The sequence below is a fragment of the Rhinichthys klamathensis genome, unplaced genomic scaffold, assembly GCF_029890125.1.
Source record: "Rhinichthys klamathensis goyatoka isolate OS25496 unplaced genomic scaffold, OSU_Roscu_1.1 h1tg000019l_1, whole genome shotgun sequence".
NCBI classification, from domain to species: Eukaryota; Metazoa; Chordata; class Actinopteri; order Cypriniformes; family Leuciscidae; genus Rhinichthys; species Rhinichthys klamathensis.
In genome coordinates, this window is record NW_026606570.1 from 7,143,331 (window position 1) to 7,159,149 (window position 15,819).

Consider the following 15,819-nt stretch of genomic DNA (forward strand, 5'->3'; position numbering starts at 1 on the left):
CCACCGTACCGTAGTGTCAGTTTCTTTTGGCTGTGCTAATTTTACTCTCTAACCCCCCAAGCAGCCATATCAACGTTCTTAAACTCATATCATGCAATGAATCGAGCATAACAACCCATTAACGGATAAATCACATTATCACATTTACTTGCGGTTGAAAATGTTACTGTAAGCTAAACTGCTCCACGCAGAAACCTATCCAGTTCAAAAGTATACTCAATTGACCAATACAATTCTCTAAACATACTAAATATAAGGTGGTCATAAAAAGAATTAACCTTAAAATAGGAAATGTAGAGGTTTTACCAGGTGTAAATACAATTGGTTTATCATTTCTCTATTTGAATAACAATAGCAAAAGAGAGACATAGAAGAACACTAAATTAGAGACAATAGGCAAAATACAATTCCATAGTGACATTTTAATTATTTAAATAAAAACTTAAAAGACTGTACATATACAACTATACAAACATGACAGAACATAAACAGAAAACCCATCACTGTAAAGGTTCAGGTAAAAATAGTCATTTGCCAGAAACTATTGTTTTTATTGTTTTTTTTTAAACAATTTTGGGGGTTTGAGGATAACAAAGATCAGAAAGACAGAAAAGTTGTGCATAAAGCAAGATTAGACAATTTTTCTGCTTTATTTCAGTGAGCTGAAAAATGGTTATATTGGCTAATAAACCAAAAATTGCTCACAAAATAAATGTTTTGCAACAGTAAATTTATTTAATGAATATAAACTGTATTCCACATGGGAAAAAGATATTGCTCAGTCTCTGACGTTACATGACATGTACATCTCAAACATAGACACTGATGCTCAGGGTCGACCTGATTATATCCCCGTCAGCTTATTGGATTTGGCTCAACACATTCCAAAAGGTCCAGTATATCCAAAAGCCCTTGTAAAAGAGTAAAGCATTTCTTTTCACAATGTCAAGATGGTATTTGGGGACTCCAGGTTTAATCCATTCTCTATGTTCGTTCTTACTTATCTGGGGGCAGCCTAAAGTCTTGCTATGTTTTTGGTCTTGTGTTTTTGAGGGGCAGGATGCAGTTGAGATCTTTTCTCAGCTTCAGAACCTGGTAGGACTGTAAATGATCAATAAAAGAGCTTGCATTACCAAACATGAACTCAGTGCTGTTGCAAAAGGCCTTGTTCACAAATAAGATCATAAAAAATATTTCTGCAAATGTAACTACGGTAAACATTCCAGTTCATTATTTCCCCATTCCTCAAGACATCTTTTGCTTTCTTAAAACAGAACTTGCATTATGGAGCATAAATGCATACACTGCAAGAAGACTTTTGTTTTTCAGATTTCACTCTTTATAAAACCTTTATAGAACTACATTATGGCATAATACATTAAATATTATACCGTATAACACTGACATGCTTATATTTGCGACTTTACCAAGTTTATTTTATTATATGTATTAAAAATGTATAATTAAAAATGTATTATATTTTAATACTGACATATGGAGGCTTACCTCTGTAAATTCTGCTTTAATGGCATCAAACTTAACTTTCTCATGAACGGCTCTGGCTGTGTTTGTACGATCAAATGGCTCTGAAACAAAGTAGAAATATTCATGTTCTAAGGGCTAAATAAACGTTAATAACAATAAACCACTGTTATACTTGCATATTCTTTCAGTGCATGATGTACAAAGATTCTGAGAATGTGTACCTTCTACACAGACGAACTTCCCTCTCCATTCTCGGCCGCGGCTCTTGGGGAAAGTTTTTGCTTCACGCACAGAGATCACATGCTTATCCCATCTGTGGAAACATAACAATGAACCGTAAAGACATGCATGTCAATGTCAATGCATTCAGACTTGTTTATTCAAAGAAGCACATGCACATATCAAGTGTTATGAACATTAGAGCAGGCCATCTGGACCAGGGAAAGGCAGAGGTTCACCTGCTGTTGTCAATCTAGCAAAGTGACATGAAACAGGAGCCTTGCAGGTGGCTTAGATTTAGGTTAGCTTTTGTTAGTAGCATTGGCTAACAAACCTGCTATGTAAACTATTAAAGAAATATTACACATTTGATTGACAATTATTATGCAATTGCACTAAAAATTCAAAGACAACAAAGTAAATCAGGTGGGATACAAAATGCGTGACCTAAAACTAGTTTTCACATGCATTTAATAGCTTACTAGTGTAGGATATTTTTAGAATGTTTTCTTGTTTTGCCCTAAATATAGGTTTGACTTGTGCTATGAAATCAGTAGTAATGTTACTTACTTGAAGACAGTGGCATAGTACTTCAGAAAACCCAAGAGCAAGTCTCCCAGTGATGACTGGTTTTTAGACACAAAGGCTGGGATATTGCTTGGTCCACTCGGGACAAGATGAATGTCCATCTTAGGGTTGAAGCACTCCTGGAAGTAGTGGTTTCAGAAAGAATTTAAAAAGCAGGAAAAAAAATGTGTGCATAATTCATTCATTAATTTATTAGACAATTTGCTCACTGGATAATCCCTTTGGAGGCATGGAATGACAGGTTCAGGAAGGGCTATATGAGGTTGAAACATTTGGAACAGAACAAAAGCAGAAAAGCATAATATAAGAGAGCTTCTAAGATTACAGATCTGGTACTCATAATAATAGTTTAGTGCATTAGATCTTAACAATTCCCCCCAAAAAAGACTTACTCTGAAGGTAGTGCAGGATCATAAGAACCAGCGTGTAGCTGCTCAGCGTTGCTCGGCTGGCATCATTGATGCAGTGATGATTGGCCCATTTCTTTATTACAAGGATGATAGGACGAACACGTTTTTCGACTGAAATAAATACAAAACCAGAAACAATTAAATATTTTCACAAAGATCTCAATTTAGCACAGAATTCTGAACTTACCATATGCATACGTCCGCAGTAAGAAGGTGTTTCTGATACCAACAGTGTTGTTGAAGTTCAAGTCAAACTCCACACCACTGGTATGCAAAAGAATTCCAGAAAAACTGTGGTTAGCTGTTGTATTGAACTTTTGTTTTCAGATAACATTGTCTTTAATGACTTCCCAGCAAACAACCAACCCTGTTTGTCTGCTACATTTGGCTTTGTCATTCTTTGTATGTAGTACACTACTGTTCAAAAGTGTGGGTTGAGTAAGACTTTTTAAATGTTCCTCTTATGCTCAACAAGGCTGCATTTATTTGATCAAAAATACAATAGAACAGTAAAACGGTTAACTAATATTACAATTTAAAATAACCGTTTTCAATTTAATTACATTTAAAACATTTATTCAGTATCACATGATTATGGAAGCTGGTTTCCACCACAGAATAAAAAATGTACAAAGTAATTGCGACTTTTTCTCTCACAATTCTGACTTTTTATCTCAGAATCACATTATATAAAGTCGCAATTGCGAGTTATAAAGTCAGAATTGCGTGATATAAAGTCAGAATTGCGAGATATAAACTCGCAATTGTGGGGAAAAAAGTCAGAATTGCAAGTTTATTTCTCGCAATTCTGAGTTTATATCTCGCAATTCTGACTCAGTGACACGCAATTCTGAGAAATACAGTCAGAATTGCGAGATGTAAACTCGCAATTCTGAGATAAAAAGTCACAATTATCTTTTAAAATGTTTTATTCTGTGGCGGAAACAAGCTTCCATACATGATCCATCAGAAATCATTCTAATATGCTGATTTGGTGCTCAAGAAACATTTCTGATTATTATCAATGTTTTATTTTTGTGCTTAATGTGCTTAGTTTTGTTGTTGTAGGTATTTTCAGTATTCTTTGATGAATACAAAGTTTAAAAGAACAGCATTTATTTGAAATAGAAATCTTTTGTAAATATAAAAGTTTTTACTGTCACTTTTTATCCATTTAATACATCCTTGCTAAATAAAATTATACATTTCTTTAAAAAAATATTGTTTAAACGGTAATGTATATGACACAAAAATTTAAAGGACTTACCTGACTCTGTCCCTGAACTTTAGAATGGGCACTTTGGCCCTGATCAGCTGAGGCCTCTCAATGTAAGCTGTGAAACAGCAATCATGCCATATTAGTGAACGTAACAAAGCCATTGTGAATAGAACATGAAACTACTGTAGACAAATTCATGGCAAAACACTTACACAGCTGGTAAAACAATTGCCTCACAAGACTAAGAACATATACTGCATCTGTTCTGGTGTTTCCCTACGGAGGAGTATGTAGAGAGTTAAATCTAAGACAGTAAAGCCCGAACAATTAGTATAGAAACCATTTGGACAGAACACAAACACAAAGCATTCGTCCTCTACAATACACTTACCGTTCCTTCTTCAAAGACAAGACAAAGATCAGCATCACTGGTGCGACTACCAAAGCCATTTAAAGATGACCCGCCCAAGAAGACTCGTGCACCTATTCCAGAAGTAGAGAAAAGACTGAAATGGAGAACAATTTCATGAAGGACGCACCTAACCCTATGGCTAGAGAAGATACCAAGATACCAGATACCTGGGAAGATTGTCCGGATATCCCTCTGCAACACTGCTCGACAATTTTCCTTCTTCTCCAGATCATCACTCTGTTGCTCACAAGCATGAAACAGGTCGAGAATCTGCTGACTTAGCTGTGGGCAAAGAACAATAAATATAATACTGTAAAAAAAAAAAAAAGTACTTCTCTAGTCTACACTTTGCCTCAAATAAAGGTAATATTACTAGACTCTTAAAAATAAAGGTTCCAAAAGAGGGTTTTCACAGTGATGCCATTGAAGAACCATTCTGGGTCTCCAAAAGAACCTTTCAGTCAACAGTTCTTATTTTTGAAGAGAACATTTTAATAATCTAGAGAACTCTTTTCACTATAAAGAACATTTTGTGCAATGGAAAGGTTTCATGGATGTTAAAGGTTCTTCATGGAACCATTAATGCCAATAAAGACCTTTAGTTTTAAGTGTGTAAGTCAGTCAGAAATTATGGCTTTTATCTGCATATTCACCTTATCATTGACTGAAGATGGGTTTAAGGTGCTCTGATGGGATCCCTCTCTCAAAGACGGCACACAGCCTCCTGGTTTAGAGGTGGGAGATGAGTATGCGGGGACACTGATATAAGAATTACACGCGTCTCTGCCCGTCACTGGTCCAGCCACCGGTTGGGAGGCAAAGTTGGCATTTCTGGCAGGCTGGTTGCTAGGACCCGGAGAACTGAAGCGCTGTTTCTTCAGGTCATTCTGACTGTGATTGTGTCTCCTGGCACAGTAAAAGACATGCTGCTTAAGGCAGAGAATTTAAAACATCCCATTGATTTAAATACAGATTAGAAACAAGAATTTCCAGTGGTTTGTGGTCACGTGTCCAAAATGCCAGAGTGCTGCTCACTTTCTTTTGCTTCCGGTTACTCTATTTGGACTGTAATGGACATCCGGCAGTACCACTGGGATCCGTTGGAAAGTTGGAATAAAACGAGGAACATTCATTGGTGGACCACTGAAGCTAAGGTGATAGACACAGAATTAATCGAATGAATTCACAGAATATATCAAGAATTTCAAACACACAACCAATGTCATTTCACTGATGAATATTCACTAACTTTGTTACATTCAGATGGCCTTCTCTCCGTTGCTGAGACACAGTGTGAGGTAGAATGTGCTGGAATAAATGTTCAGATTGCCCATCTTTATGGGAGAAGACATAAGCTCTAGGGAACATCCTCCTCCTCAGCCAGAGCAAACATCTAACGTTACTGCCTGCACTTTTACAAACAATATCACAACAAATAAACAGATGTCTGACAACAGTCTGAAAACAGAGTGTATTCTATTTGTTATTCTAACCATTTTATCTGTGATTTTAATTGTTACGATGTCCATTAACGTTATAAAGTGAACGAAACCCAAGCAGATTACAGTGGAAAATCACTGTATTTACAGTGGCTCGTGATGACATTTTAATGGAGAGATTTTAACATCTTAATAGTGTCCCAAAACAATCGGGACACTATTAAGATGTTAAAATCTCTCATTAAAATGTCATCACGAGCACTAGTAAATACAGTGATTTACACTGTAATCATGCTTGGGTTTCGTTCACTTTCTAAGCTTAGAATAACCGTTTAAGACCAACTGTAAAATGTTTATAATAACTGTATATGATTCTTCTATGTAATAATAACCTAAGAAACTTACCAGTGTGTAAGACAGATTTAGTAAGAGAGAGAAGAACAAGCGTGTATAAAAATATCAAAACACCCTATCCTCTGTTTCCGGGTTATTGCGCACGCGAGCCTGTGTTTTCAAAATAAAAGTCCCGTGCGGCAACACATGGGATGGTAGGAAAAACGTATTTAATTCTACACTAAAATATAATTAATGAGATCGTTTATGTTTAAAAAATAATATATATGTTCTGACGTTAAATTAATCTGTAAGTGAACACTGATGGCTAATTGTCATTGGTTTCCTTGGAAATTTCTTTGGTGTTTTTCAATTTATGATGGGCCTCTGGTAAATATTACTTGAACATTGCTTGCCTTCTACATCATAAATTGCAAAGCTCATATCTCAAAGTTCAACATTTTAAAGACAATGTATTTTCCTTCTTTTTTATTTTCTTTCTTATTATTGTTGTAGGCTATATTTTTTAAACTTGCTACTTTCTTTATAACAACTACACAGTTGCTCAGTTTGAAAAGCATATAAACTCACATCTGTGTTGTCGTTGTGACAAATATTTGTGCATTCACATTGACATATGTTTTCCAGTGCTGTTAGAATATGTAGCAGTGGCGGTTTTCACTGTGTTCAATGTTCACAGTGTTTTACGCTTCACTGTGCTCTTTGTTCACAGCATTCCACTTTCAACTGTATTCTTTGTTCACTGTGTTCCAGACTATGCAAGTGGAAATGAAAGTGGAGTGGATTTGCCTGGAGTGAAGAGAGGGTTTTCTGAAAGTTGGGGCATTTTCCTCTGCTCTAGGATCACTCTCAAACTGAGTGGGTTTTTCTGCAGAGAAGAAATATACAAAGCTAACATCCACATTTTTTGTTTGAAACACAGATATTACCTCTTGCTTTTTGAACTGTTGTTTAAAAGCAACATTACAATCCTGTTGTATATCAGCAGAACTGTGATCATATGGCCCGCCGCCTATGGCTGTGATAATTCTGTGCAACAGCTCATTTGCTAGTTTTGTTATTGACAAGAAGTGAGGAAGACAGAGAGAAAAAGACAGATGTCCAGAATCAAGAACACCAGATAAAAAGTGTAAAATCCCAGATAACATTCGGAGGAAACAAGAAATAGCGTTTAAAGGGGGTTAGAAATGAAAAGGTTAACTCTTCATTTCTCATAAGATGGTTTGATAGTTTTAAAGGGTTCCCCCATTTACTCACCCTCATGTTGTTCCAGGCCTGTATGAATTTCTTTCTTCTGCTGAACACAAAAGAAGATATTTTAAAGAATGTTGGTAACCAGACAGTTGATGGGCCCCATAGACTTCCGTAGTATTTTTCCCCCTACAAAGTCAGGGGGTGCTGTCAACTGGTACCGGTAACTGGTACAGCCAGGTTTGGAACAACATGAGGGCGAGTAAATGACAGAATTTTCAATTTTGGATGAACTATCCCTTTAAGAGATTTTCAGAGTTAAACGAATATTAAAAACCAGTGATTCAATTCTATTTACATTTACAATTATGACAAGGAAATAGGCTAATTAATGTGAATCATGATGATTGACATAAAATCCTATGATGAAAAAGTGGCAAGTGTTTTTTAATGGGAGAAGAGCGTGCCAGGGGGCGTTGTTGTGGGATATTGTGTGGTATGTGTTATGACCATCGACTGACAGCAGATTCATCTTTAGAGACACACACACACACGCCCACTGAGAGAGAGGCAGCGGCAGTTTATTCGCCCCAGCGCCACCGTTACCTCGCGCTCTTCAAAAACACATATTCTAAACGCAGAGATGCGAGGTGAGCCCGTCGTTTTGCAAACTAGCTAAAATTGGGCAGTATTGGTGGGCTATTCGCCGTGGGATTCGTTTAGTGCATCTGACAGCCTACATACAGAGCGCGTAATGAGAGACGCAGAATGCCGCTGCTCATAATGTGACTGACCGCGCGCACCGCATCCAAAGCTTCTACATTCAGCCAGAAGAAGAAACTCGGTGATCAACAAAACGCATCTCGTCTCAGGAGGGAAAAAACATCAACATGGGGTAAGTTGCTTGTAAATAGCACAAATCGCATCTCGTCTCGGGAGGGAAAAACATCAACATGGGGTAAGTTGCATGTAAATAGCAAAACGTATAGGCTACTGTAGGAATTGGCAGCACAGAGGCTGACGGTTTTACCACCGGTCTTATGAGGACAGGGCAGAATGTAAGGGCAGTTATTCATGTTCATGAACGCCTTAAGTGTCCTTAATAGTGTGCATTAAAATGTATACCGAATTATAATGCTGAATATATTTTTGTGCGTTATGTGTTAAAATATGTAGTGATACAGGTTTTTTTTTTACATACCCCCCCCCCCCCCACACACACACACACACACACACACACACACACTATTATGTGAGTGTGTACACTCACATTTTACATTCACTTTTAATTAATCGTTTATTCTTCATTCACTGGGTCGACCATTTTTGACCACTGAGACCACAGTCTGTTGGTTAGCTGCGTGTATTATTTTTAGGCAAATGATAACAAGCATGTACTCTGAATGAGAATGAACATTAGCTAATTTCATATACTGATGTGCTGCAGTGCCAAAGGCCTTTAATCTCGTCATGCTTATGTAATCTACATTTCAGCAGAGCACCGCTGCATGGCACAGCCTCATCAATACAATTTTGGAGCCAATATTGGCAATGACATCTGATATATCTGTACATGGTAGTGGAATTTCCAAAGCTCAGCTGGAGATTGATCTGAAATATAGATTTTAAATAAAGGTGACCCTATGCTTGGCTATTCAATCTTAAAGGGTCTTCTGCTTACAGTTTGTTCTGGTCTCTATGACCTAAAATCTTCACCATTGGTAACCCCGCCGCCTGTAGATATTGTTTAGAATCTCTGGGTAGTCTTTGATCAATGTCTGGAAGTGATCATCTTTTCATTTTAAATGTGTTAATTACATAAAGATGGATCTTCTTGTGGTGGCAAAGCATTTTCCATTTAATAATTTATTTATTTTTTAACTTGAATTGCTTTAAGTCCCCTCTTCTTCATTCTTAATTAAATTATAACCGTTGAAAGATTCAAGGGCTGTTCTGGGAGTATATTACTCTGGAGAAAACCATTCCCACTTCCTACTCAATTCAGTGGCACACAATTCAATTTATTACATGCTATAAAGTGTTTGGTTGTTATGCAGTTTGCTAACATTACTGAACAGCCGTTGTTAAGGCAGTAGTGGGAGTAATAGGCCTCCTGAACGAATGCAACATTTTTCTCATAATGTGATTTCTTAGATCTGCATTGTTGCAAAATTAAAAGTGATCCAATTAGCTTATTTTGCTTATTAGGACGGATGATTTGAATGGTATGATTGCACCTTTTCAAAGTCAAGCTTGACCACGCTAACCAGGTTATGTAACTAACAAAATAGCTCCTTATCCATGTATGTCCACTTCCTGTACATGCTATTACAGATGACTCAAGTTTGAAGTATGGCAGAAGTTTGGTCTTCTTTGTTGTTGCTCTATTATTTGGCCAGAAAGACAGATGTTGAAAATGAAAATGACTGCTAGCTCTGTATGGAGGTGGGTTGTTGAAGGTGGGTGGTGTGAGATCAAGACTGTTGATGTTAATACAGAGCTGTCTGCTTTTGATTCCTTATATAATTGGCCATATCACTTACATTTAACATCGGACAGTCTTGGCTTCAAATACTTTTGACTGTTGAATCCAATGGATTCTACAATCAATCTGTTCAAAATAGTTTAATAATGGCTTGTAACATTCACATTTTCTCAGATTGCTCTGAGGGTCTGTGTTTTCATAAACATTTAGGTATATAAAATCTAGTTTTCATTTTCCTTTTCTAAATTCAGGCTGTTCCCCCATCCTATGTTTTCTGCGTGGGCGGTTGACATTCAACCATGAATTGATGAAACAAGCAAACAAGATATGAAAATCATTACGTTTATTCTGTTTGGCTACTAAGGAAAAAACACAAGATACTGGAATAGTTTGTGTTTTAACCTATTTTTTCACATTTTCTTTCATATAGTGTGACAGTTTGTACACTGCTCAAATATATAAAAAGCCTTTTTTTATACAAGACATTTTCATTTCATTACTGCATGGATATGATAAAGCTATTATAAAGTACATTATTTAATTTATGCATTTCACATTTTGTTTTAGCAACACAGAATGCTATTACAATTTAAAACATTTTTATTTAATTTGATATATATATATATATATATATATATATATATATGTGTGTGTGTGCATATTTATATGTGTGGTATATATTAGAAATATATATATATATATATATATATTAGAAATATATATATTTCTTTCTAATATACACCAAATACGTTTGCCACACCATAATTATAACAATATGAGAACATGTATTATAGAAAATGGAACCCAAAACACGTACATAAGCAAATACATTTGAACCATAATCAGAAATAAAATAGTCAGCTGCAATAATGTAGCAATATGCTCCAGTTTATTTACAGTTTCATTCTTTCCCTAAGGGTGCCTTTAATTCAGTACTTCATAAGTTTGAGTGAGAACAGAGAAAAGGATGGAAATGTCCCAACAAGCTCGGCTAATGGATTGTATTCACAATATAAACATTTTAAGTTACTACATTTTAAATGGTTATGACCCTATGGAAGCATGTGATGTCATGTGAAGCACCCGCGTATGGTGAATGCAACTGCATTTTAATCAAATTTAAATGCTAATTATGCAACAAGCCTTTGATGCTCTTCAGAGATCTTCCGCCTCCACGGTGCAGCGTAAGCACTTCTCCGTACTCCGCATTTCTCTCTCTCCTTCGCCTCACTTAAGCTATCCCTAGGCTGCTCCTCTTCCTTCTCTTTTCCTTCCTTTTCCTTTTCAATTTCTTTCATTCCTGCACATCAACCCAGCAGCAGCTGATTAGAAGCACGCTAATGTAATTGAATATGGTGATTAATTATCCTGGGAATAGGAGCAACAAACCGTCTGTGTTTGTTATATTTCCCCCTTTCCCCCATTATACTTCCCGCTTCTGATCCTATGTTTTAATAAGATGGATGAAATATTAGAGTAAATTGGGATTGAATGGGATTTTTTCCCAGGATTTGAAGGGTGTTATCTGTGGAATTGGGTCAGAGGAGTGTAGGGTATGGGAATGCTATGGAAAAGCTCCATCTGCCGATGACTGAGCATACAGTGGTGGAGACATATGCCCTTTGACATTGATTTGAGGCCAGTTGCTTTTATAGTTGGGGAAGGGTCAATGAGCAGGCTATAGTAGTGGGCTTCCCTCTGTGTTTGGATTTGGATTTTGAAGCAAAGCATTTCTCTTTACCTGAAATTTGAAGGGCATTAGTGAACTTCCCATGTAATCCTCCTAGTCATACCTATGTATCCAGAGATAAAGCTGAGATTGTCAATAATTTTGAGCCTGATGCAATTGTTAGTTGTCCCTATAAGGATCTTTTGAATATTGGTAAGTTTGTCCAATAACACTTTACAATGAGGTTCTGTACTTTAAAATTGTGTTAATCCTAAGCACCGGTGTGATTGGAGCGTTCAGTGCATCACGTGATCAACTGCTAATTTCAAATGTGCTTTTGAGCTTTGGCTTGCGCTGGCTGCGGTGTGTCACATGACAAGCATGATGCGTCGCCATGAAAATGATTAGGAAATACGTTCTAAAAATAACGGTCGCCTTAAAAAAACTCAGCTGGGGGGGGGGGGGGCTTGTCAGCTAGAATATTTTAAACTTGCATTAACTAACACGAAATCACCATGAACCACAGCACTTAAATATTGGTCAATGTTAATTTCTACTATATTGTCTGTATAAATTATAAATTATAAATTAACAATAGTGCATGAATCTACATGAATCAACAATGAATTGATTTCTTTGTTTCCAAGATTCCACTTTTTTTTTTAAGTCAGCATGAAATAAAATTCAACCTATTTTCTGTTCTATTATTGTGAACAACTCATCTGTGCATGTGCTTCATTTAAGAAAATGTTAATGTTAAATCAAAATGTTATAACTGGACCTTCCGGTGAAAACAACAGACTTCTCTCTGGTGACATATGTAGGACTTATCGAATCATTTAGCCTGTTTAAAGCTCATGTTTATCTGCCTCCGCCCTTGACTGCAACGCCCACATCTCAAAATCCAATCAACAACCAAATGTATAGAACCAAATTCCCGTCCTACATTTTTCTTTTTTGAAAATCTATTACACGCGAATGTAAGTCACAACAGAAGAAAAGATCTGTCATTACTGTTATTTCATTGTGACTTTTTAACATAAGCATAAGCCAAAGCAGGTACACTAAAGATATTAGACCTCTATCTCTATGGTTAAAACATAAAACTGTATGCAAGTTACTTGCGCTGTTGTTGTTTTTTTTTTTTGTTATTTTGTTTTTTACTTCGCTACTGCTTGAAATGAATCTGAAATCTACCACTAAACCCAATCATCATTGTAAACTTTAGTAAATGAGGGTATGGCAAGAACATTTTGAACACTTTTTTTTTTAATGTACTCTCTCAATAATGAAAATGTACAATGTTTACCTTAAAATGTTCTGTAGTGCAACTGATATTAATAAATGCTGTAAAAAATTGTTCATTTTTAGTTTATTATACCTCATGATTTTAACCTTACTGAGAATTTTTGCCATGTGAATGCTAATTGCTGAGGAATTGCTGATGACATGTATGTATCACTTTGAATGAGGATAAATCTGTAATTGTGTTAAGAAGAATGAGAAAGTTCAGAGTGAGACAGCTCATCTGACTCGAGCTCCAGGTTTCTTTTGTTCTCTTTAGCAATGATTGCCTATTATTCTAGAGTGATTATTCCTTCCTGCTTGTGGTCCACATGCTTTTCTGTTTTTTGTTGCCCAAAGTGATGATAACGTTCACAAAACTGACCTTCGTTTTTCTCTGTGCATGGCCTCCAAAGGTGATTAATTGCTTAAAGGGATAGTCCACCCAAAAATGAAAATTGTCATCATTTACTGTCCCTCATGTTGTTCAAAACCTGCACTTGTATGACTTTGTTTCTTCTGTGAAACATAAAAGAAGATATTTTGAGAAATGTCTCAGTGTTGTTTTTGTTCATACAATGAAAATCAATAGCGTCCAGTGTTGTTTTCGACCCCATTGACTTTCATTGTATGGACAAAATCTTTTGAAAACTTGTTTGAAATGTTAACGATGACACGATTTTGATTTTTGTGTAAACTATCTTCTTGCAGAGTTTATTCTTTTCTTGTCATTATCGGAACCTTGAAATATAGCATATAAGAACTTGGCTGGGATGTTTATGAAATTCCACCCATGCTCTTAGACTAAAAGTAATGCACATTAGTTGATCTATTAATTACGCTACCTTTGTCTATGTGTGTTTATCAAAATGAAGGTAGGGTGTCTAGGAAAAGAGCCCTGCTACTTCCAAGTTCCAACAGCAAAGATCAGGTCAGTAGGGGTGGGACTGCACAGATTACTGCGACCCTGACTATATTTAGTGTCCGTCCCACACTGCCCCAGCCAAACAGCTGGCATTTCCATATCAGCAGGGCGTTGAATGGTCGCCTTGCACTGTTAGCAGGGCACCAATGTGTCTGACTGCTTAGGCAAGACCCAGGTTTCTACCTGGGTTCAAGCAGTGGTGATCAGCAGCAAGATGGAGGCTGAAGAAATGGTGATCCGTCTACCGGGACGTTCCAGCGCGCCTGGCGGAATCGGAGAGACAACGGTGCTCAGGCACAAAGAAGTTCACCACTTTTTTTTCCTACCTTTCAGGGAACAGCCCATCTACAGCACCCGGGCACACGTCTTCCAGATAGACCCCAGCACTAAGAAGAACTGGATGCCCACCAGCAAACATGCGGTCACTGTTTCTTACTTCTATGACAGTACCAGGAACGTGTACAGGATCATCAGCTTGGATGGATCAAAGGTAACGTGGTGTGTTTTTTTTTTTACTGATGTGGATTCATGTTCGTTGGTATACTGTAAAGCATCCATGTGAATGTAGGGAAATAGGTCCTATAATATTATGTTCTTCTCAGTATGGTGGAGATTAAAGGATTGTCTTTGGTTCAGGAAAAACATCTGATAATGCTTTTCAAATCTCTAAAATATAATGCGTGTTTGATGCATTCAGTTGAATTCGCAGCAGATTTGAGTGTGCAGAGGACCGACCTGCTAGAGATTCCTATCAAACATATTCTCTGGGATAGAAGTGGATTATTTCGCTCTCCCTGTGGAGAGCAGCATGCACTTGAATTGGTCACTGCTGTGCAACCTTACACAGTGGATGTAATGGCCCAATATTTCAGGAAACATCAATAGACAGTGGTAGCGACTCTACATCCGCTAGAGTTAGTCCATCCATCTTACCGTTGGCTATTACTTTAAGGCTTTTATAGTTTCACCCATTTATTTTAATGCAGATGGTGTAATTGTTCACAATACTTCGTATCAGACCACTGCAGACCACATGTCTCCACCATCCTCCTGAAATCTCACTGTAGAAAGCAGTCATGTGGTTTTGTATGTCAAATCACAAACCCTTGGACCCAATTAGCCTATAAATCAAAAGTATAGCTTCTGCAGGAGAGGACACACTGCTTTCAAAAACATATGAACATTGTATGGAGTGTTTCGTGTGCAGTCATAACCCTGTCCTGATGGTTCGTCGACTTTAGCAGAGGATTTTAAAATAGCTCCCGCAGTATGTCTGAATGTGCTTGTGAGTTGGGATGCTCAGCCCTCCCCTTAGCTTTTGGTTTCAGAGACAGAAATAACATGTGAGCCAATGCACTTTGCACTGTGACTGTTGACACCTACACAAGCGCACACTGTTTGTTCACCAGTTAATCCTGTTTGATCCATGTTGAGTTTTGTGTAGACCTTAAACATACCATAGGGTCAACGACATTTTTTTTAGGCAGATCTATTAATTTATTCAAAAGTATTAATTATATATATTAAATGTATTTAGTACAATGACTTGAATACACCTCTTCTATGATGAGCATAATGTTACATTATGTTTTGGGGCACGGAAAGTAAAAAAATAATGTCTCCATAAAATAACGAAATTGAGAGGAACCCTGTAAACCATTATGACTGTGTGTCAAGGTTAGTTAGTCCTAAAATTTGAACTTTAATGACAATCGAGTTGTGAAATGTCATGTGGTGGTACTCAAAAATGTAACGATATTTATGAATTAATAATTCGTAGTTATTTAAATAAATGAATGGTAACACTTTACAATAAGGTTTCATTAGTTAACTACATTAGTACATTAACTAGGCCCCCTTCAGCATTTAATCTTTGTTAATGTTAATTTTTCAACATTTATTAATACATTATTAAAATCAAAAGTTTTATTTGTTAACATTAGTTAATGCACTGTGAAGTAACTTGAACAAACAATGAACGGCTATATTTTTACTGACTAACGTTGACAAAGATGAAGTGTAAGTAATTTTTAATTATATTAACATAAAAAATGTATAGAATTACAATAAAACATCAATAAATGTATTGCTCATGGTTAGTTCATGTTAGTTAATACATTAACTAATGTTAACAAATTA

The 15,819-nt window shown here is 36.6% G+C and overlaps 2 protein-coding genes across 4 annotated transcripts in view; one reads left to right on the forward strand and one right to left on the reverse strand.

Annotated features, from left to right (window-relative positions):
* Window positions 1–402: 402 nt before the first annotated feature.
* Window positions 403–6,262, reverse strand: tent2 (terminal nucleotidyltransferase 2). Its single transcript, XM_056237662.1, has 15 exons — window positions 6,178–6,262; window positions 5,583–5,780; window positions 5,369–5,482; window positions 4,987–5,239; window positions 4,501–4,615; window positions 4,313–4,404; window positions 4,134–4,197; window positions 3,970–4,036; window positions 2,890–2,966; window positions 2,685–2,813; window positions 2,502–2,545; window positions 2,275–2,411; window positions 1,707–1,798; window positions 1,507–1,586; window positions 403–1,101 (listed from the first exon to the last, which is right to left on the reverse strand). Exons 2-15 carry the CDS (start codon window positions 5,699–5,701, stop codon window positions 1,027–1,029), a joined length of 1,458 nt encoding a protein of 485 aa, XP_056093637.1. The 5' UTR covers window positions 5,702–5,780; window positions 6,178–6,262; the 3' UTR covers window positions 403–1,026.
* A 1,563-nt stretch (window positions 6,263–7,825) lies between these two features.
* Window positions 7,826–15,819, forward strand: part of homer1b (homer scaffold protein 1b) — a 32,856-nt gene continuing 24,862 nt past the window's right edge. The window contains exons 1-2 of one of the 3 annotated variants that reach the window (XM_056237682.1): window positions 7,826–8,212; window positions 14,014–14,170. In XM_056237682.1, coding sequence (XP_056093657.1) covers window positions 8,208–8,212; window positions 14,014–14,170 — 162 coding nt within the window. In that variant the 5' untranslated portion in view covers window positions 7,826–8,207. Of the gene's footprint in view, window positions 8,276–13,495; window positions 14,171–15,819 lie in introns of those variants that run through there. The other 2 variants (XM_056237690.1, XM_056237673.1) reach the window with 2 other exon arrangements.